At 45.6% G+C, this 22,942-nt stretch overlaps 2 protein-coding genes across 4 annotated transcripts in view; both read left to right on the top strand.

Annotated features, from left to right (window-relative positions):
* Positions 1-2,215: 2,215 nt before the first annotated feature.
* eef1b2 (eukaryotic translation elongation factor 1 beta 2) lies at positions 2,216-7,327 on the top strand. The gene is made up of 7 exons (XM_026143150.2): positions 2,216-2,852; positions 3,206-3,328; positions 3,403-3,535; positions 3,606-3,672; positions 3,846-3,971; positions 7,026-7,093; positions 7,221-7,327. Exons 1-7 carry the CDS (start codon positions 2,773-2,775, stop codon positions 7,305-7,307), a joined length of 684 nt encoding a protein of 227 aa, XP_025998935.1. The 5' UTR covers positions 2,216-2,772; the 3' UTR covers positions 7,308-7,327.
* A 1,124-nt stretch (positions 7,328-8,451) lies between these two features.
* The window catches only part of zdbf2 (zinc finger, DBF-type containing 2), a 21,101-nt gene continuing 6,610 nt past the window's right edge, over positions 8,452-22,942 (top strand). The window contains exons 1-6 of one of the 3 annotated variants that reach the window (XM_026142389.2): positions 8,452-8,598; positions 16,186-16,374; positions 18,147-18,181; positions 18,293-18,323; positions 18,409-18,505; positions 18,586-18,737. In XM_026142389.2, the coding sequence (XP_025998174.1) occupies positions 18,160-18,181; positions 18,293-18,323; positions 18,409-18,505; positions 18,586-18,737 (302 nt within the window). In that variant the 5' untranslated portion in view covers positions 8,452-8,598; positions 16,186-16,374; positions 18,147-18,159. Of the gene's footprint in view, positions 8,599-13,107; positions 15,923-16,185; positions 16,375-18,146; positions 18,182-18,292; positions 18,324-18,408; positions 18,506-18,585; positions 18,738-22,942 lie in introns of those variants that run through there. The other 2 variants (XM_080289375.1, XM_080289374.1) reach the window with 2 other exon arrangements.

Raw genomic sequence — 22,942 nt, 5'->3', positions numbered from 1 at the left:
GACACGGCTTTAACAAGAAGAAAAGTCAGTCATTCACCACCATCTTTCTCTTCTTCCCGCGCACTAAAACCACCAAAGTCCTCTTCTCCAGTGTCGGAAACGAACAGGCTCAGGATGGCTTCGTCATCCACTCTCGGCTCCTTTCCTTCGTTGTCACTTTCAAAACCAGTGTCAGAGTCGAACACCCTCAGAAGGGCCGTGGCGGTGTCCTCTCCATCATGCAGCAGTCCAGCCCTTCGAAATCCGTAGGTGATCATGGATGTTTTCACACTTTTCCACGCTGTCAGAATCCACCAGTGGAGTTGAGCATAACTTGCTTTTCGCAAGTTTATCGCTGCTCGTCATCCACGCCTCCCGCTGAACGCGTAGCGCTACTTTGAAGTTTGTTTTTCGCGCTACTTGTACGGCACTATGTTGCCTGGCGGACGGACATGTGACCAACATACCACTCTTGAACCCCGATACTGTGTGTCTGATCACATGCCCTTCTGCCAGGCAACGTAGTGCCGTACAACAGCGGAACAAACAAAACAAATCACCTTACGATATGACAAAAATCATGGACAATCCATAGAAAAGCCGCACCTGACTAAAAGCCGCAGGGTTCAAAGCTTGTGCAAAAAGTAGCGGCTTATAGCCCGACAATTACGGTAAATACATCATGTCTAGGTGTGTTACAGCCTGAGGTGGCACAGGTACACACTACGGTATTTAAGGGACAAGTACAACTTTACTTGAATAAAGGGGCAAAAATACTTAGAGTACAAAACCAGTACCTGTACGTTTCAGGTGATACTCATATCAGAATATGGTAACACAAACTTTATTTAAACTGAGGGTCTGACTGAACATCTGTATTTACTGCTGCCTCCACACTTGGACAGGTAAACGAGAGTGTACAGTGGGGTTTGGCAGATGGAAGAACCACAGAACTGGTAGTAGTGGTGCATCATGGGAAAGAGAGTCAGTCAGAATTAAATTAATGAAATAAATAAAAGTTTGTTTTAGCAGGTTGGTCAATATGTAGAGTGGAATGAGAGTGCCCTCTCCTGGACCTGTGAACAAACTGCAAGCAGCTGCTGATCTTACTTTGAATGGAAACACTGAGTTTGAACCACACAGACAGCCAATGAAAGTGAAGCTGGACAGGTGTGAGTCACACCTGTGGGTAACCCTGGGACAGGTGACAGAAACATCTGCTTTCATATGTCGGTTTGAGGACTCACAGCTATCTTAGAGACAGGAAAGTAATGCAGTGCTTTTACATAAACGCTGTAGTTGTTTGTTAATGTCAGTGATGTCATTATAAAGAGCTCATCATTTAGAGCAACAGAAGGTGTGATCTGATCAGAGGTTTAAACCAGCTGTGCGCACATCTGTTCAGGTACAAAGTGTAGCAGCGACCATCTCCTGTTGTGTCCTGAGCCAAGCTTCAGGTGAGTCTGACTAGAGGCTCAGAAACAGGAAGTGAGCTGAGAACTGTTACTGTTACCAGAATTGTATTGTGTAGTACTTTACAGTAGTTAAATACTGTACTAGGATCAGTTCAAGTAGAACTGAAATAAAAATGGCTGCGGTTACAGAGGAGTGTGATGTCTGAACAGGATAAAACTGATGATCTTCACTGAGTGTGCTCTTATTGCGTGCCTGCAGGAAGGCTAGTGTTTGCTGTTCTCCAGAAAAAGAACTAGAAGAACTGCAGGTCTGAGTAAAACAGACCTGCAGTTCTTCTAGCCCTGACTGGCCAGTTGATGGTGTGCACTCTACTGAGGTCACATTTTGGGATTGCCAGGGATCGCTCGAACCCCCACAGCCGTTACTGAGGTCACATCAGTCTGATGACCTGCTGATTTCGATACCTCAGCTTCATATCTGTCACTGACTCTGACCACCTGCTCCCTCTCACCTGCCTGTCATAGCCTGTCTCAGGCTGTGTGATGTCATCAAAGTGCGACAGTGAAGACTGATCTGCATGATTTTATAACAATACTCTGAGTGAATGCCGCTGCTGCTGATGAAGATGATGTTATGGTCATTGACAGCAGCGTCCATCTTACTCTCTCTGGAGATCAGGCTGGAGATGATGGAGATGATGATATACAACATCAGTGACATTATCTGTGACATCAGACAGCAGGATGAAGTTTATGTAAGATGAAGGTCTGACTGTTGTGGGTGAGCTGTGGGTGATGTGATACTGATGCTGATCCAGGACTAGCTGAGCTCAGGTACACGATGAGATGCAGAAACACTGAAGCACCCCAACACCTGCAGGAGGAGTTACTTTATCAGGTTACTGAGGAGGACTGAGACATCGCCATCATGAAACGGACCATCGATTATTCATGTCTGACTGATCTGACATCAGTCAGAGGAGCAGCTGAGCTGGATCGTTGCTGCTGATGATGAAGTAACCGTAAATACATACAGGTAATAATTACTTTATTTACACAGCTCCAAAGCCACAGTCTCCTCGGTCTGCTCTAATGATTCACTAAATAAGGCTACAGAGCGTGCTGCCTCTTCATTGGTCGCTCTTTAACGTTTGTCACCTGTCCTGAGCTGGACTCGAACCCGCGCTCTCCGGCTCTTGTCAGCAGATGTTTTTAAATAAAGTTGGACTGGGAACGCCTTCCTCCTCCTCCCACCTCCTCGGGGCGGAGCGCCAGCACTCCTCTGAGGAGGAGTCTGTCTCCTCCTATAAAGAGGATCCCCGCTCCTCCTCCTCCCTCTTCTTTCTCCTCCGGCGGATCCTCGCGGTTCCTCTTCATCATGGGTTTCGGTGACCTGAAGTCAGCCTCCGGCCTCAAAGTGCTCAATGACTTCCTGTCCGACCGCAGCTACATCGAAGGGTGAGTGCCGGGAACCGCCGTAAAGCGGGAGAAACTGCGACCCAAAATAGCCGTCATGTTGGGTCCATGCTGAGCTAACAGTTAGCTGCCTTGATTAAATCGCTAAAGAAAGGAAACCGGAAAGGGGACGGTAATCTGGCGCGAGAGGTGCACCAGTCTTGGAAGGAGGGGTAGGGTCCGGGCCGATGCCGTTTTTATTCACTTCCGTTTGACGTGACAAGCTGTTAGCTTGTTAGCCGCATGCTGCTAACGGCTGCGCGCCGCGAGGCTGCGCGCTGACTCACGTGGACTGAGTGAAGTCCTGCACCTGCTCTTGGAGTACCCCTAACCAAGGTCATGTGTTCTCTCCTCAGGTACGTACCCTCCCAGGCTGACGTGGCGGTCTTCGAAGCTATTTCGGCTCCGCCCCCTGCTGACCTGTACCACGCAGTTCGCTGGTACAACCACATCCGGTCCTACCAGAGCGAGAAGAGCAGGTGAGCGCTGCTGACATCATGGGGTGAATACCGGTGTGCTGGCGGCAGCAACTAAGCCCCGCCTCCTGTTTTAGTCTTCCAGGTGTGAAGAAGCCCCTGGGTCAGTACGGGCCCCTCGGAGTGGCCGACACCACCTCAGGCTCCGCCCCCACCACAGCCAAAGACGAGGACGATGATGACATCGACCTGTTTGGTTCAGATGAGGAGGTGAGGAGGTGGTGATGTCACCATGACGCTACAGTGTCATGGTCACTCTAACCTGAGTTTTGTTTGACAGGAAGATGCTGAGGCGACCCGGCTGAAGGAGGAACGTCTCGCCGCCTACGCTGCCAAGAAGTCTAAAAGTAGGTCCGCCCCCCTCGCAGCCAATGCATAATACAGACTCTGTGATGATTAACCAATCACCATCTTTCGGCTGACGCCTGATGGACGCCTTTTCTGCCTGACGAGTCCCACCCTCGCACGGCTCGTGGCTCGCTCAGTTTCCACAGTAACTAACCACTCCCCTGTCCTGCAGAGCCCGCAGTCATCGCCAAGTCTTCGATTCTATTGGACGTGAAGCCGTGGGACGATGAGACTGACATGGCGAAGCTCGAAGAGTGCGTACGCAGTATCCAGATGGACGGGCTGGTGTGGGGCCAGTGTGAGTACTACTGCATACACTACTACACACACCACTGTGGGGTCAAAGTATTACACACAGGGTTGGAGTCAGTATTTGGATAGATGGGCTGGTGTGGGTACTGCACAGAGTAATACTACTGGTAGCACTGCAGTAGCATTACAGTAATCATTGTACCAGATGATGTGGTGGTAGTAGTAGTGTCTAACACTCGGAGCAGTAGTGAGGTACTGATCAGTACTCTGTCAGTTCAGTCATTGATAACGCTGTGATCATTGATTATAGATGAGTACTGATGGATCAATGGAGCTGATCAGTTATTGGGTGGATCAGTATACCTGTGACACCTGAAGTAATGATTATATATCATTACAGGCTAGGGCTGGGCCATATCATACCGTTCACGGTAATGCCGGTATAATGTTGGGCAACAAAAAGAAAATGAAATATCGCGATAGAATATGGGAAAAACGCGCATGCACAGTGCCTTTGTTTTCATACGCACATGGTGCCAAAAGCATGACTGAGAATGAGAAGGGCGAAAGTTGGTTTGTAAAAATGCTGCAACCTCAGTGGTGTGGAACTGGTTTAGCTTTCGTCTGTCAGATACACAACAAAGCACTATTTTTGGTAGAGCATGCTAGCGGGCCGTCGTTATTACCATGTTGTTTGGAAAATACGGCACACTTAAAATCAGTCCTTTGATTCTTCTGAAAATCGACAGAGCCCCTTATAATCCCGTGTGCCTTATGTATGAACTCTGGTTGTGTTTACTGACCTCGAAACTATTTTATGTACACGGCGCTCGAAAATCTGTCAAATGTTTCAGTACGACTTTGCTAAGCTACAAAGTCGCACCGCTTGATGGATTGTCGGAGCATTACGGCTATCGTAAGCGGGTGTGTGTGTGTGTGTGTGTGTGTGTGTGTGTGTGTGTGTGTGTGTGTGTGTGTAACCTCTTTTTAAGTGTTGTGGACATTATACATGGTTATGCTGAGGATATGTCGGCCAGTTTCCACTGGAAATGCCTTTTGGTTAAACTGTCAGCGAAGAATTTGCATTTGCACTGTTAAATATTTATATAACTTTGATGCACATAAAAACCGGCTGCTTGTTGAAGTGAAAATACTACCACAATTCTCCAAAATCCTAGAAAACCTGTTTAATAAACGATTAGACAAATTCTTAGATAAATATAAATTACTCTCTGACAGTCAATATGGATTCAGATCAAAAAGATCAACATCTCTGGCATTAATCGAATCAATTGAGGAGATTACGAATGCTATAGATCAGAAACAGTATGCAGCTGGAGTATTTCTGGATCTCAAGAAAGCATTCGACACAATCAATCATGACATATTAATTAATAAACTGGAACGGTATGGGATTAGGGGGGTTGTACTGCAATGGGTGAAAAATTATTTAAGTGACCGGAAACAATTTGTGAAGCTGGGTGTCCATTCCTCATCATGCTTGGACATTGCTTGTGGTGTTCCACAAGGCTCTGTACTGGGTCCAAAATTATTTATTATTTATATAGATGATATTTGTAAGGCATCTGATACATTAAAATTAGTATTATTTGCAGATGACACAAATATTTTTTGTTCTGGGGGGAATCTAAAGGAGCTGCTGGATACAATTACTTCAGAAATGTGCAAAATTAAAAAATGGTTTAACAGGAACAAACTATCGCTAAATCTAAGTAAAACTAAAATTATCTTATTTGGGAATTCCCTTAGAAATGCACAAGTGCAGATTCATGTAGATGGTGTGGAAATTGAAAGAGTACTTGAACATAAGTTTCTTGGTGTGATTATAGATGATAAATTAAACTGGAAGTCTCATATAAATCATATACATAACAAAATTTCAAGAAGTGTCTCAATCTTGAGTAAAGTAAAACACATTCTGGACCACAAATCACTCCACATTCTCTATTGTTCCCTGATTGCACCGTATTTGAATTACTGTGCAGAGGTTTGGGGCAATACTTACAAATGTTCGCTATCATCAATCTTTATATTACAAAAAAGGGCCATAAGGATAATCCATAAAACTGGTTACAGAGATCATACAAATCCACTATTCTTAAAATCAAAAATTCTAAAATTCACAGATCTGGTTCATTTTCTCACAGCACAAATTATATATAAAGCAATAAATAACCTGCTTCCTGACAATATTCTAAAAATGTTTTCTAAAAGGGAACGGGGTTACAATTTGAGGGGGGAATTAAATTTAAAACATCCTCGTATCCGTACAACATTAAAAAGTTTTTGCATCTCTGTGTGTGGAGTGAAGCTGTGGAACAGACTAAGTAAAGATATGAAGCAATGTCCAAGCATGGCGCAGTTTAAAAAGCGGTTTATGGATAGATAGAAACATATATGTGTATATATTTAAAAAAAAAAAAAAAAAAAAATTACACATAACATATAATGTAATTGCAAGGAGGTATTTCTGTAGTCTATTGATACTAGATAGTGGAAAAGGGGTGGGATTAAATAAGCTTATGCTTCTTCCTGCTCCTTTTTGAACATGGACGTTATTTGGAGTTGTGGTTGCTCGTTTTCCTTTTGTTTGCTTTGTTCATTTGTCTCTTTTAATTCTATTTTTTTTTTTATACTTTTTCAACATGTTCAAAATAAAGAATCAATCAATCAATCAAAATACATTGTTTTTATTTTTATTTGTTTTGCCCTAATAAAGTTGTGGAGTTGTAAAGTATTTTGTCTCGTGTCAATTATATCGTCAGTTATAGCGTTATTGCAAATTTTTGAATGTATATCGTGATAAATATTTTTGGTCATATCGCCCTGCTCTAGTACAGGCTCATTTTGATGTTCTGAACTGTTTATTGATAATAGGTTATTGGTGTGTGTGTGTGTGTGTGTGTGTGTGTGTGTGTGTGTGTAATATTGATCAGGCTCACTGATGATCTAACTCACCATCTTTCGGCTGATCACTGATGGACTCGTATTGATCTGAGAGCTTCTGATCACTGACCAATAACCCGATGGCTGCAGCTTGTAGTCACTGATCGATAACTTTGCTTAATCTGTCCTGCAGCCAAACTGGTTCCCGTGGGTTACGGCATCAAGAAGTTGCAGATCAACTGTGTGGTGGAGGATGACAAGGTGAGTGGCCTGTTACTGCTTGTTGATCAGGTGTCTGTCAGGTTGATTAGATCACCTGTGACACACCTGCAGCAGTAAATGCTGTTACCTGTGTGTGAGCTCACCTGTGTGATGTCACCTGTCTCAGGTGGGCACTGACATCCTGGAGGAGAAGATCACGGAGTTCGAGGACTTCGTACAGTCGATGGACGTCGCTGCATTCAATAAAATCTGAAATAAAAGCTCTGCACCATACACTGTGTCTGACTCACCTGTACACACACTCACACCTGTGGTTAAGGGACCTGTAGCACTGAGCAGGTGGAGCTCAGGGGTGCTTTCAGGTAAACTCAAAGGTGATCCTAAACTCAGGTGCAAGTAAGCCTAAGATTAAACCACTAAGGCTACGTTCACACTGCAGGCGAAAGCGCATCAAATCCGATTTTATTTTAATTTTATTTTTGACCCTATGCGACCCATATCCGACCATGGTATGACAGTGTGAACAGCACAAATCCGATCTGGGTCCCTTTCGTATGTGGTACTGAATCTGATACATATCCGATGTTTTAGAAAGTGACTACTGTTTGAACGGTCATGTTGCATTATATCAGTCTTTTACGTCACTGACACAAGACAGACACAAATTATCAGTGCCCGAGAACACATCGCCAACGCTTCCTGGCCATCCAGTGTAGATGTCAGTGAAACTGTTGGGAAGACAACGTTGGAGAAACGTGAACATTTTCTTTGTTCTGTATAATCTGCAGATTCTGACAGAAACCTGCAGCTATCCTTTGAAGCAGCGCTCCTCTAAAACAGCAATAAGGATCATTATTAGGTTATCTACATTATTATGTAAATAACAAAATAACTTCAAGCAAAAATTGGGAAACGTAAAGTCCAAAGTCTTTATATGAAGGCCATCAGTCAAACAATACTGTTTGCTCTGGGTCTAAACAGAGCACGTTGTGTGTGTGACGTCTTCTTTTGCGCATGCGGCCGCTTTGAGCGTTCACACTAGTGCGCGTTTGCTGTCGCATTTTATTTGTAGTGTGACCAAGCAGACAAAAAAAATCGGAATTGAGCATTCAGACCTGCAGTGTGAACATAGCCTTAGTCAGCTCAAACTTTATTTAGGGCACACTCAGTTGACGCATCCTCTTCAGTGGATTCAATTAAAGTCTGTTTCATCACCTGAGCTAGTTCATCAATCATTGTATTAGTCTGTGCAGAGTGATGATGTTCATCCCAAGCTCATGATGTAATGTGCAACTTGAGCTGTGATTGGAGGACAGAAACAAGTAACTTTTATTTTTTAAACCCTGGAACCCGGGCTGTAGAGGCTGCACTTCTCCGTGCGGCCTGCTGGCGGCGGCACGCCCCCGTTGTGTTGCAGCGAATGGATCCGTGGAAGAAGAGTCGGACCGGAACTTAAACAGAGGGGGGTAGCAACGCGCGACGGCGGAGCGCTTTTAAATCTGTGGAAACTGAACAAAAGCAAGAAGAACAACAAACAGCGGAAGGTAAACGGTTTCTGTCCGCCCTGACGTGAATGCACCGAGCCCGCAGACAGCCACTCAGCTGCTCTTTCGGCCTGACCTAGCGGGCTAACCATGCTACCGCATAGCCAGGTGCTAATGCTAACAGCTGCCGTGAGGGTAAAGCCACGTCACCGGCAGCATGACGAGCGGCGTCGTCATGGTTACCGCGAGTCCGGTTTAAGTCGGGGTTAGCGTGAGTTTAACCAGCCAGGCTTAAGAGGGGAGGTTAGCACGCGGCTAGTTAGTTTCAGTCAGAATCAACCAATTAAAAGCTCGGTTCAGGCGACAGTAGCCAATCAGAGCGCAGGGAGAGCAGGGCTGTGAGTGGTCAGTCGAAGGCGCCTTTTGTTTACAAACAAATAACTGACATAATTGCTTGTTTATTCAGAGTTACCATGGAAACGGGAGCTGGTTATAAACACACTGCGTTAACCGCCAGTCACATAAAAGCAGTGGAGCTGGCAGTGTTGAACCAATCACAGGTGTTTCATGGGTCATGTGAATCTTCCACAGAAAATGATCCCTATGAGAGACACCAGAGATTTCATCAGATGGTGATAAAGATCTACACACAACATAATAAACAGTTTCAGTAACACAGCGGTGTGACAGTGAGACGCTCAGTCTAAGCTTCAGTCAGTGGTTCATATGAAATCAGTAAGTCTCACTGAAAACATCTGGAAATCAAAGAATCAGTGACAAGGTCAGCTGACCTGAAACTCTGAACATCACAATTAGATTGGTAAGAAGATGTAGCCCCGCCCCTTTCTCTATGAAGCGCCTTGAGGCGACTTTTGTTGTGATTTGACCGTATATAAATAAAATAGAATTGAATGTAAGCATGCAGGTTAAACACTGGGTTAACCTGAAGCAGCGGTCCTTCAGTCAGTAAAGCAGCTCTGCGTAAGTGGAGGTCACACAAGAGGCTGTTTAATTTACATATGAATCATTTTATTAGCAGACACACCTGCACTCAAACACCAATCACAGCACAGCATCGCCTGTACTGCACTCACATATGCTCATGTATGGGACTCCTCCCCGCTGACATGGTGTGTAACTAGGGATGGGTATCGTTTAGGTTTTATCCGATACCGGTGCCAAACCGGTACTTTTGAAATGGTGCCGGTGCTTAAACGGTGCTCAAACCGGTGCTTAAAGAATGGAGAACACAAAATTGGTCCAAAAACCTCTCATGTTCAGCTGTTTTTTTGTAAAAAGATAACAATGTTAGCCTTTTCTGCAGCTATAGGGCATATATGGTATCACTCTTGGCTGGAAGCAGTGCTTAAACAATGGAAAAAACAAACTTTTTTTTTTCCCATCAAATATGAATTCTGCAAACATTAATCTCCTGCTAAAACCAGGCAAAGACCCTGTATATCCCTCAAGCTATCGTCCAATATCCCTTATAAACGTAGACCTTAAAATAATCTGCAAAGCTCTCTCAAAGAGACTGGAGAAAATAACCTCCCTCTTAATTCATCCTGACCAAACTGGTTTCATAAAAGGTAGGCACTCATCAACAAATACACGTAGATTACTTAATTTGATAGACTACTCATACAGTAAAAACCTAGAAACTACAATAGTCTCTTTAGACACAGAAAAAGCATTCGACAGAGTTAACTGGAAATTTCTATTTGCAACTTTACACAAATTTGGTTTTGGATCCTCTTTCATAAACTGGTTAAAAATATTATATAATTCCCCAACAGCTTGTGTTAGAACAAATGACCAGACATCCTCCAGCTTCTGTCTCTTGAGGGGCACCAGGCAGGGATGCCCACTCTCCCCTTCACTGTTTGCAATTTTTATTGAACCACTAGCAGCAGCAATTAGACAGAATTCAGTAATTAAGGGCATAAAATGCAAGAACGTGGAACATAAAATCAGCCTTTATGCGGATGATGTGTTACTCTTTCTCCAAGATTCACAAACCAATATCTCTGGGGTGATTGAATTGATAAACTCTTTTGCAAGAATATCAGATTACTCAATTAACTGGTCAAAATCTACAGTTCTACCGATTAATTGCTCCCTCCATAATTCCTCTTCTACACCACTGCAATCGGGAAATATAAAATATTTAGGTATTAATGTTTCTCCCAAGCTTGCAGATCTAACTAAATTAAACCATATCCCACTTTTAAAGAAGGTAGAAGATGATCTGGCTAGATGGAAATGTCTACCCATATCACTCATGGGAAGGGTTGCCGCTATAAAAATGATGGTCTTACCAAAAATAAATTATTTATTCTCAATGATCCCAACTAAACCGCCACAAGATTGGTTCAGATCTCTAGATTCATGTATGTCCAAATTCCTTTGGAAAAATAAACCCCCACGTATAAGCTTAAAAACACTACAAAAGACCAAGGATAAAGGAGGACTAGAACTGCCTAACTTTCAGCACTACTTCTTAGCCAACAGGCTTCAGTTTATCTCAGGATGGCTAAAACATACCCTCTTAGATGAACCTTGGCTAGATGTAGAACAAGCACTTTGCAATAATCTAGAGATCTCAGACCTACCATTTATCAGCTCAAACATCCAACGACATGAATGCTTTAAAAGCATCAACATCAGCGCTTCTCTGACAGCATGGTGGGAGTTTCTAAAATTGACAGCGTCTTCATTAATCCCATGCAAACGTACACCTATCTGGAACAACCCTGACATATTACAAAACAATAATATGATAAACTTTTCAGATTGGAGTGGTAAAGGAATCAAATATTTAGAACATATACTAGAAGGAACAGAATTTATTTCATTTGACAGACTAGTTACACAATATGGGATCAACAAGAAAAGATTTTTAGAATATCAACAAATTAAATCCATAGTAAAAAAGAAATTTAAACCGGGTCAAGTTGAACTACAAACACCACCAAGTGTGGTTCAATTTCTTACTCTTAAAACCCCCAAATTACTATCCAAAATATACAGAATGCTTTCTAAAACAGATGAATCAATATCACTTCCTATTGCAAAATGGGAAGCGGATTTATCAGTTAACTTAGACCTAAACTTCTGGTCTCAGATTTGCTTAAAAACCTTTCATCTAATTAGAAATCCCAGTCTTCAATTAATTCAATACAAAATATTACATAGAGTGCACTATACAGGTCATCGGATGTTCAAGATGGGCTTTACGTCTACCAACAACTGCTCACACTGCCAAACCAATTCACCGGACAATTATATCCACGCTCTTTGGTTCTGTCCACCAGTTCAGAAGTTTTGGCGCGAGATATGTGAAGACTTATCGAAGTGTCTGAAATGTAACATTCCAACTTCCCCCTTAGTGTGTTTGTTGGGCAGCTTAGATAATGTCACTTCAGAAAAGAATATCGCCCATATGGTTTTCACTGCCCTATGCATAGCCAAGAAAACAGTTCTCATGAACTGGAAAAATAAAAATAATCTTAATTCTAACCAATATAGAAATTATCTATTAGATTACATTAGTCTTGATACAGCCTCTGCCACCACATCAGATCAATTGCTCTGGGCTCCTTTGATCAGCTCCATCACCTAGTGGGGGTGGGGGGTCATAGTTTGGTCCCGCCTTCACTGTTGTGATTGGTGTGGGGGTAGGGACAGGCTTAGGGCGTCGGGGGGTTCCCCGGAGGCATTCTCCTTGGGGGGCTCAACCCGGGGTAGCGGTCATGTCCGGTTAGGGGCTCTGTTGGCTCTCAGGTGACTTGTTTCCTCGCGGCTGCGTGCAGCGGGACTAGGGGAGGGTCTGTGGTGACGGACGTGGGTTATTGACCTGGTAGCATGGCTGCCCCTGGGTGGGTCCGGGATGGGCGTGAGGTTCTGGGGGCGCTCCGTCTCTGGGCTGGGGCCCGGGCCGGGCCTCGGGGGCTTGGGTCCTGGTTGGTGTGTTGCTGGGGTTGTGGGCGGGTGGGTGCATGGGGGCCCAGCCCTGGAGCAGGGTGCCGCCGGTGCATCGAGCCACCTGGGGGGCTCTTCAACTGGTGGGGAAGATTGTCACATCTTGCAGGAGCTTTCCTCTCCTCAGGGGCTCTCTCTACAGGAGGGGGAGATACAGGAGAGGTGGAGGAAGATCTCAGCCTGGGTGTTTATTGTCTTATGTAGTCTGGAAGAAGAGTGGATGGTGGGGTGGGTGCAGTTTTCTCTGTGGTGGGGTTGGGTGGACTGTCCTGGGCTCTGTGGGGCCGGGAGGCGCTGCTGCACTGGGCCCCGGTCTGGATGGGCCTGGGCCCCCTTTCCCTGGTGGGTCGCGGAGTATGGGGGTGCCTACTGGGGTCAGCGGGGGAGCTGGCCCCAGGGAGGGGTCACTTGCCCCTCCCTTCCTTCCCTCCCCATCTCCAGCTGCCTCCCTCTTCCCGCTCCACCACAACCACCCACACATGCAGGACCTTGGAGTAGGGGTATGTCACCAGGGTGCAGAGGAGACCCCCCCCCCCCCCCCCGTCCCCCCCCGTCCCCTTCTGGCTGCCTCTGCCTCAATTTTATCCCACAACTTAGACATTCACATTACTCACACTCTCATTACACATACATATAGGATCTTGGGGGTGGGCACGATACACGGAATCCAAAGTACCATCAGGGTGTACACCCCACCCCTGGCGTCGTTGCCCACCTCTCAATGTTAAATACACGTAGAGATTGAGGGCCAGCAGGAGGGACCATGCGCTTACCTGCTGCTCTCTGGCAGGTAGCTCCATGCCCTCCTGGGTTTTAAATGCACCTTAGAACACACATGCATCAACACTACAATGAGCGGGTGGAGGGAGGTTTGGAGTTTTCTCTCACCCCCGTTCTCTGCGACCTGCTGGAGCGGGGGGGCTAGGAGGAGGAGTTGGCCGTCCGACTGCGGTCTGGAGTGTGGGGCCTCCCTGCTGCTGCGGAGTCGGGGCGGTCTGCCTCCCCCCACCGCAGGGAAAAGGGTAACACCACCTGGGTCTGGGTGCAGTTCCCCCCCTCCAGGGGCAAGGGTACCTAGACCCGGGGCTTAGAGTACACTTGGGGAGTGTGATCATGTGTACAGCGTCTCTTTATGTCTGTCTCCACGTTGGTTGAGTGTGGAGTAAGTGTATATGAGAGCATGAGGGTGGGAATGGATGTTTGTATATGTGTGTGCCTGTATTTCTGTGTCTATATGTCAGGTTGGGTGTCAGGCGCCACCTCTCTGGGGACATCTTAGGCCCTCCAAGGTATGGAGGCCTATCTCCCCCTACCACCACTTCCCCTGCCAGTGGCGGACTCCCTCAGACATCGGTGCGTTGGTGGTTCTTTGTGTCCGGGGATGGGCGTCCAGGTACACGCCGGCTCACTCCTTGGCGGCCGCTTATCGGGGCCTGGAGCCTGGGGCTTGCTCGGGCCACTTCGGAGGTGGGGTGCCCCCGGCCTCTCGGCCTAGGGCTCGGTCACTCAGGCACGGCTGGCTGCCGGCGGAACTCACGGGCGCGTCACTGCAACTCCCCCTGGCTTCTGCTCCGCGGCTGCTGAGTGAGCCCTCATCTGGGACTCTCCTCAGCTCTTTCTGGGACAGTGGCGCGGCTGCCCCTCTGTTGGTCTTCCTTGGTCTCTTGTGTTCTGGGGGCCTCTGGATGTCTGGAGTTTTGATCTCCTCCATACCTGCTTCATGCCCTGGAGGACGGGGCTGTGGCCCCCCCACACCCTCTAGCAGATCATTACATGAAGGAACCTTTTAAAAAACAAAAAACAAACGCGTCCATGCTCACAGGTGTACACACGGGTGATCACAACCACAAACTCTGCCCGTTCTGTTGGTTTTTGGTTTTTGCCCTTCTCCCCCGTCCCTCTTCTCAGCTGTTTCTCTTTCCCTCTTTCTTTCTCCCCTTCTTTCCCCCAGTCAAGTCTGTCCCATATTCAGTAAGTGAAAATAAAATAAACAACAAAAGGTGAATCAAATGGACCATTATGGCAAGGCTGGGATGGTCAATTTGGTAAAGTAAATCCGTTGGGCATCTTTCTTTTCCTTTAGACAACAATCCTGATGGCAAAAGAGCCAAACGGGACAGACAAAAAAAAAAAAAAAAAAAAAAGAAAAAAAAAGGAAAAAACAAACTTTGTCCAAAAACCTCTCATGTTTAGCTGTTTTCCACTTTTTCTTTGGTCATTTTAGCCTTTTTGGCCAGGGTGAAGGGAGTATCTGCCATCAAACAAGAAGACAGCCGCATGTAACTACGAGGGTGTTTGCTAGTTCACCTTACATGCATTAATGTAATAACGTGGTTAGCCTACTCAACCTAAATTACACACGAACAACTTTAAGCTACTCACCAGAGAAGAACGGCTGCTGCTGCATCATCATCCTCATCATTTCTGCTACACTGGCAGGGCTAGGGGCCAGGACTCTCCTCTTCGGGTTTTTGGGGGATGTTGCTAACTCCGGGTCCGATAACAGGCACCACACCCGCAGTAGATGTGCTCGGTGTGAGGTCTCGCAGCAAGCTATCAAATACGGTGCATTTCTCGGCTTTAAAAAAAAACGCTTTGCGTCGCCAGGTGTTTCATCAGATTCAAGGTGTTACCTCCTTTGACAGTATCACAGTATCAGCTTAAAGCACTTGTTGCAGGCTGCTGAGTTTGCATCTTTTGCTGTGAAGTACAGCCAGACTTTTGACCGCTTCGCCTTGGGCATTTTTAATCTGTAGCTCTGCTCTAAAAGAACGTACGTACCTGGCCCCACCCACTATCCTCGGAAACGTAAAATGATTGGCTAGAATCTAAAGCGTATCACAGCTCAGGGAAAAAAATCACCGAAATAAAGCACCGAAATGTGCGCTGCTTTTCGGTCTGGTCACTACCGTTTATGTCAGAACGGACACCGGTACCCATCCCTATGTGTAACAGGTCATGTGACCACGAGGCAGGAGTCAAAGGCCTCCTTAGGTACGTCTCTGAGCAGATGAATAGAGCTTCGTGAAGAGCCTCTGACATTCTACTGAAAGACGTCTGTTAACGTTAATGATCAGTTATCAGGGATCAGCTGTGACTCAGCAGGCGATCGTAATCTGAACATCACCTGATCCCAACCAGGTGTTCTGATCATGTACCATGGTGACGCAGCCAGGTAAGTCCCTGGTGCTGATGCTGTGTTGGTGTGTGTGTCTGACTGTATATGTGCAGTCAGATGGTTCCCGTGCCAACGGTATGCTTCCTTAACTTTAAATCAAACAGCTGCTGGCCCCGCCCACACCAGGCTGACCAAAGTGAGTGACAGAGAATAACAGCCAATGGGAGTACCTCATTCTGCAAGGGGGCGGGTTTACCAGTGTTCCTATTGGCCCGTGAAGCTCAGGTGGGCTGTCCTGTTGGCAGCTGTTAGAAGTGTTCACAGTTAAGAAACAGCTGTTTCAGGCTCTGTGACCTTTAACCTTAATAATTCCAACTCAACAGCCATATTACCTGTGAGCTGTGACATCACAAACCCTCACTAGGGCTGTACAAGCCCCGTCCTCACACAGCCAGTCACATTACTGAGCTGTGAGTGTGTATGATGCGATAAATAAGCACCCTCAGGTGTTTCCAACCTGGCTGCATAATGGACTGTCTGTGCTGCAGGTTTACCTGGACCAATCAGAGGCTTCCTGTCTCATGATCAGACAGGCCAGTGTGTTCCGCTGACTTCTGACCCATAATCAATCACTTCCCGTTTGTAGCTCCAGGCTCATGGACACACTCACCTTACCACTGGTTACAGCATGGAGCACTGTGACTGGAGAGAGAGGTCACTGACTGCACGTCCTCCAGGTGAGTACTGAAACCAGACACACACACCAGATGTTTCACATAGTCCCTCACAAACACACACAACTTCCACTCTGACGCCGCTGCGCCCGTACACGCCGCCATCTATCTATCTACAGTGGGGCAAAAAAGTATTTAGTCAGCCACCGATTGTGCAAGTTCCCCCACCTAAAATGATGACAGAGGTCAGTAATTTGCACCAGAGGTACACTTCAACTGTGAGAGACAGAATGTGAAAAAAAAATCCATGAATCCACATGGTAGGATTTGTAAAGAATTTATTCGTAAATCAGGGTGGAAAATAAGTATTTGGTCACCTCAAACAAGGAAAATCTCTGGCTCTCACAGACCTGTAACATCTTCTGTAAGAAGCTTTTCTGTCCCTCACTCGTTACCTGTATGAATGGCACCTGTTTGAACTCATCATCTGTATAAAAGACACCTGTCCACAGCCTCAAACAGTCAGACTCCAAACTCCGCCATGGCCAAGACCAAAGAGCTTTCGAAGGACACCAGGAAAAGTATTGTAGACCTGCACCAGACTGGGAAGAGTGAATCTACAATAGGCAAGCAGCTTGGTGTGAAAAAAATCAACTGTGGGAGCAATCATCAGAAAATGGAAGACATACAAGACCACTGATAATCTCCCTCGATCTGGGGCTCCACGCAAGAGCTCATCCCGTGGGGTCAAAATGATCATGAGAACGGTGAGCAAAGATCCCAGAACCACACGGGGGGACCTGGTGAATGACCTGCAGAGAGCTGGGACCAAAGTAACAAAGGTCACCATCAGTAACACACTACAACGGCAGGGAATCAAATCCCGCAGTGCCAGACGTGTTCCGCTGCTGAAGCCAGTACATGTCCAGGCCCGTCTGAAGTTTGCCAGAGAGCACATGGATGATACAGCAGAGGATTGGGAGAATGTCATGTGGTCAGATGAAACCAAAGTAGAACTTTTTGGTATAAACTCAACTCGTCGTGTTTGGAGGAAGACGAATACTCAGTTGCATCCCAAGAACACCATACCTACTGTGAAGCATGGGGGTGGAAACATCATGCTATGGGGCTGTTTTTCTGCCAAGGGGACAGGACGACTGATCCGTGTTAAGGACAGAATGAATGGGGCCATGTATCGTGAGATTTTGAGCCAAAACCTCCTTCCATCAATGAGAACTTTGAAGATGAAACGAGGTTGGGTCTTCCAACATGACAATGATCCAAAACACACCGCCCGGGCAACAAAGGAGTGGCTCCGTAAGAAGCATTTGAAAGTCCTGGAGTGGCCTAGCCAGTCTCCAGACCTCAACCCCATAGAAAATCTGTGGCGGGAGTTGAAAGTCCGTGTTGCTCGGCGACAGCCCCAAAACATCACTGCTCTCGAGAAGATCTGCATGGAGGAATGGGCCAAAATACCAGCTACTGTGTGTGCAAACCTGGTAAAGACCTATAGTAAACGTTTGACCTCTGTTATTGCCAACAAAGGTTATGTTACAAAGTATTGAGTTGTATTTTTGTTATTGACCAAATACTTATTTTCCACCCTGATTTACCAATAAATTCTTTACAAATCCTACCATGTGGATTCATGCATTTTTTTTTCACATTCTGTCTCTCACAGTTGAAGTGTACCTCTGGTGCAAATTACTGACCTCTGTCATCATTTTAAGTGGGGGAACTTGCACAATCGGTGGCTGACTAAATACTTTTTTGCCCCACTGTACCTGCGTGTGTGCTGACAGCTACAGGTGTGACTCTCACCTGTTTGTTTTCAGATCTCCAGTCAGGATGTCCGACTCCTCTGATGAAGGTAGAACACACACACACACACACACACACACACACACACACACACACACACACACACACACACACACACACACACAGGTGATATCTGTCTCACACTGTGTGTTTCTTTCAGATGACCAGAGGAAGGCTGAGCCTACCAGCAGGTGAGTGTACCTGTGCAGGAGCGTTCAGCTTCTGTATCAGAGATAGGTGAGATAGGTGTGGTCACATGTGTTGTTTGTGTGACAGGATGTGGGCGGAGCCTCAGCCTGGCCCATCCAGGTGTCAGCCCAGCAGACAGGGTTACTGTGGTTACTGCAGAGTCCTGTACAGGAACCTGGACCAGGTATGCACACACGTCACAGGAGAACCTGAACGTGCCCTTAGGTCATGTGACTCTCTGATCACGTTGTGTGTCTTTTCCAGCACCTGTCCAGTCTCAGACACCTGGATTCAGTCCGGGCGTCCTCCAGAGGCTCAGGGTCCACCTCAGCAAGCGGCAGAAACAGACTGACTCTGCTGGAGCGCTTCCTCGAGGACGTTCTGCAGCACCACCCACATCGCTACGACGACCCCAGGTAACCCACATAGATGCACCTGTGACAGTCTTAACCTGTGTGTTCATATGAAAGGGGCGGAGCTGGCACCATGTGACAGAACACGATCCCCGTGAGTGTCACCTGCTACAAACATGACACTATCAGAGGATTAAAACCCTACCAGTGAAATATTCTGAGAATTAATGTCTATGACTGCACACCAGTACTGTCACTGTCAGCTGATTAGACATGTGACCGTCCTGTCTCCGTGACAGCGAGCCGGCTAAACAAAAAGAGCTGTTATAAGCTAACATTAGGCCACCTCCTGTTAGGCTCGAGTGTCCTAAAAATTACGCTTTCCCTCAGTTTGATTACTTCCTCACATCCTACAACTTTGTCCAACAAACTTAGATCTACTTCAAAGACAAATTCATTAATGCAAACTAAAAACAGCTAACGGGATTAAGTGAGCAAAACACTTACCCACGGAAAATTTCAGGATAGCCTCAGTATCGCTGTCAGCAGTGAGCTTCTCTGACTCACATCGTTTTCAGCCTGTTCCAGAGTAAATAAAGGTGGGGGCTTCTCACATAGACAGCTGAGGTAAACGGAGGGAAAAACTCCACAGTGGCTCCAGTAGTAGAAACTCACTGTGGTTATTATGTGGTATATGGGATCTCTCTTGGATGACTGAAATATGTTTGTTTTTCTGTATTTTCAGTCTCACCTTCCCTCTCCTCTCCTTTTATCATCTGTCCGCTGTTACCCTGGTAACATGGGACCCTGGTAACAGTGGCCAGAGCTTTGTGACTGGTTTGCCAGACACCAAATATTCTAGCGCAGGGGTAGGCAACCTTTCTGATGGCGAGTGCCATTTAAAATTTCCTCAGAGGTCAGTGTGCCATATGATTGCATTAGCAATCAACTTAATAACGCTCTATATTAACAGTTACACACTATATACAGGGTGGGCCATTTATACGGATACACCGTAACAACATGGGAATGGTTGGTGATATTAAAGTCCTGTTTGTGGCACATTAGTATATGTGAGGGGGGCAAACTCCTCAAGATGGGTGGTGACCATGGTGGCCATTTAGAAGTCGGCCATCGTGGATACAACTTTTGTTTTTTCAATCCGGTTGTTCAGTCTGACGTCACTAGCCGTGTCTGGGTCTAAACTCCGCTGCAGGTCCATATATCAAACGATCACTGTGGCATTACTGAGAGTTGAAAAACTGTCTAAAGTCTTTCATCTTTAATAAAATGATCAGCGTTATGCTCTACCAGGTGTAACAATTGAGTTTAACATCCAGGCATCCATAAAAACGGAATTTATGACATTTAACGGAGTTAGAAGTTAGCAGGGAGTTAGCTCGCTAGCTTCTATCTAAATACAATATAGCATGTCCTGACTGCAGGGTTTTGGAAACAAATTAAAACGTACAGCTCTGCTATCACTTCCAACATAAATGAAGACAGAAAACTAAACAGCAGTGACGTTTGTAGGGTTACTGAAGTTGGGCTAGCTGGTATATAATGATGTGCTACGTGACCGCTAGCGACATAGCTATGTTAGCATAATATAAACAAGCTAACTTTTTTTTTCCACTCGATAAAAGTTAACGTGAGTTTTCTCGGTGGTCAGAAACAAATGTAATCGCATGGCAGGATGCTGTAAAAGGACCAAACTTCAGCCAGGAGAACAACTGAGATAATCCATCCACAATACGAGGTTAGTCATTCATATACTGCTGCATGGGCTGGGCTGTAGTTACATCCTAAGGTTTTAAAAACTGAGCTTAAATAAATGATTAGTGGTAATAAAAGCCGAGGGAGGTCAACAGGGATCACTGACTGTTTTAGGAGCTTTTTGAGATCAAATAGAAGAAAATACATAACATTAAACATGTTAACAACACAAAAGCCATATTAAACGCAGACTACTTTAGACCCGGAAGTAGGATTCGTCGCGTCATCACTGAACAACCGGATAGGAAGAGGGCCATGTGACACATCAGACTTATTGGTAATGTCACAAGAAAAACAATGGTGTGCTTGGTTTCAACGTAACGTAACATAACACGCCATTGATGGCCGACTTCTAAATGGCCACCATGGTCACCACCCATCTTGAGGAGTTTGCCCCGTCACATATACTAATGTGCCAGAAACAGGACTTTAATATCACCAACCATTCCCATGTTATTACGGTGTATCCATATAAATGGCCCACCCTGTAGAACCACTTTATAGAATTATTTTTGTTCGCAGATGTTGGCAGCTATCAGCGAATAGTTATCAGCTATTTTGAAACAAAAAAAGACACTTTTTATCCATAACAAGAACTCCATAACAGCAAATGGACTGTACAACAGAAAATACAAATGCTATATATGGTCTCCTCACAAGAATGATAAGAAAACTAAGCCAATATGGCATGTCTGTTAATACAGAGACACACATGTTAGTGTGATCTCTGGTCTCCCAGGCACAGGTCTCTGAGTGTCCAGCATTCAGAGGCTACCTGAGGACACTCATGTGAGAGAAAATCTGCTCACACAGATATGTAGAGCCAAATACTGTCAATAAGGCCTCTGCAATGTTCTGAAGACAGTTAAACTTGTCAGGTAGTGATGTCCAGCAGGTGAACATGCAGCTCCATGAACACGCACAGCTGTGGATTCCAGCTGCTTCGATGTTGCATTAACTGGCATTACCTCAGCCAGTTAATGTGAGACAAATCCAGCTGCTCATTAAAGATTTCTGGTTTGATCAGAAAATAAAACATTGGTCCAAACACCTGAAAGTCCCAAAAATGCATTGTGTCTCGAGTCTATGGATGTATCCATGTATCTCCGTGGTGCTGATGCTGTGCTGAGCAGAAAGCTCCTGAAGCTTTTGAAATGTCAGAATGTGGAAAGCTAACAACGTCCCTCTCACCAGTAAGTTATTTTTAGCAGCCCGGGCATTTTGACTAAAGACCGGCCCACCAGGTATTAAAGCCATAAAGCCTTTGAATGAAAACAAACGCTGTGGTGACAGTGATGTACAGTCTTGTTGGTATATGTATGATTTCTATACATTTTACATCAGATAAAAACTTTGGTTGTAAGCTTCAGATAATTATTTAATAACAACCAGACATTTTAAATGACAATAAGGAAGTATTTCTTTGTGCCCCCCTCTCCCTGTTAATGCCCTACCTGCCCCCCTGGCAACACTTTGCTAGATCCGCCCCTGCACAGTTACCAGCTGTCAGCTGCTTAGAAAAGGATCCTGGTGTTATTTGTCTCTCAGAAACAGTTCATAACTTCAACTCATTCATGTCACCTAAAAGGTAAACCTGTTTCTCCATCACCTGTTCAGCTCTGATGGTTCAGTAAGGACGTCTCCTGGTTTCATCTTCATGTTTCCCTCTCACCACATATCCAAACCGACATCATGACCAGCAGCTTTACAGCTGTGGCTCCAGCAAACATCAGCTGATACTAGAAATTAATATTAAATAAATTCTAACAACAGCTGATCAAGCTTAAACGTGCTGTTGTTGTTTACAGCGACATCTGCTGGTTTCCTCTTTCTGGCGCAAAGTGGGCGATAAACAAACAAGAGAGAAAAGCCGATCAGCTGATCACTGATCAGTTTCATGATTAAAGTAGCAACAGGAGAGAGAATGAGAGGAGAAGGCTGTATCCCAGTTCAGGGTCTGCAGCCTTAACGATCCTCAAGGGCCGCGTACTCAAAGACCGCTAAGGCCGGAAGTGCGAGGCTTGTGAAATGGGACGGTCTAGCCTCCGTCGCGCTGCCCAGGTTGCCTAGCAACCATGATACTAACAGCTGGAAACGTGTCATACAGCTGTGTTTGACAGAAATGAAGGAGAAAATCTTTTGTTCATTTGTTTGTTTCTACATGAGCTTTGATCATTCTCTGTAAGATTAAGCTCAGCTATTGAACGGCGTATATTTTAAAGTAAAGGCTTTAGTACAAACGTCATATCACATAATTTTGCCAACACGTGGCCAACAGTAATGTTTAATGTTCTTCGTTATTAAACATTTGCACATAAAGAAGTGACGTCATATTCAGCACTTACTTAAAGTTTACTCTTCGGGCGCCCCTCATCCGCCGTTTATTTTCGGCAAAATTATCCACACCCACCGCCGCGCTATGCATTCTGGGATATGTTGGGCCACGAAGTCTACACCGCCACATCCTTAAAATTCAGGGAAATGAAGGACGC

The sequence above is a fragment of the Astatotilapia calliptera genome, chromosome 15 (assembly GCF_964374335.1).
Source record: "Astatotilapia calliptera chromosome 15, fAstCal68.1, whole genome shotgun sequence".
NCBI classification, from domain to species: Eukaryota; Metazoa; Chordata; class Actinopteri; order Cichliformes; family Cichlidae; genus Astatotilapia; species Astatotilapia calliptera.
Note: the sequence above shows the minus strand (reverse complement) of the source record. Positions and strands in the feature narration are given on the sequence as shown.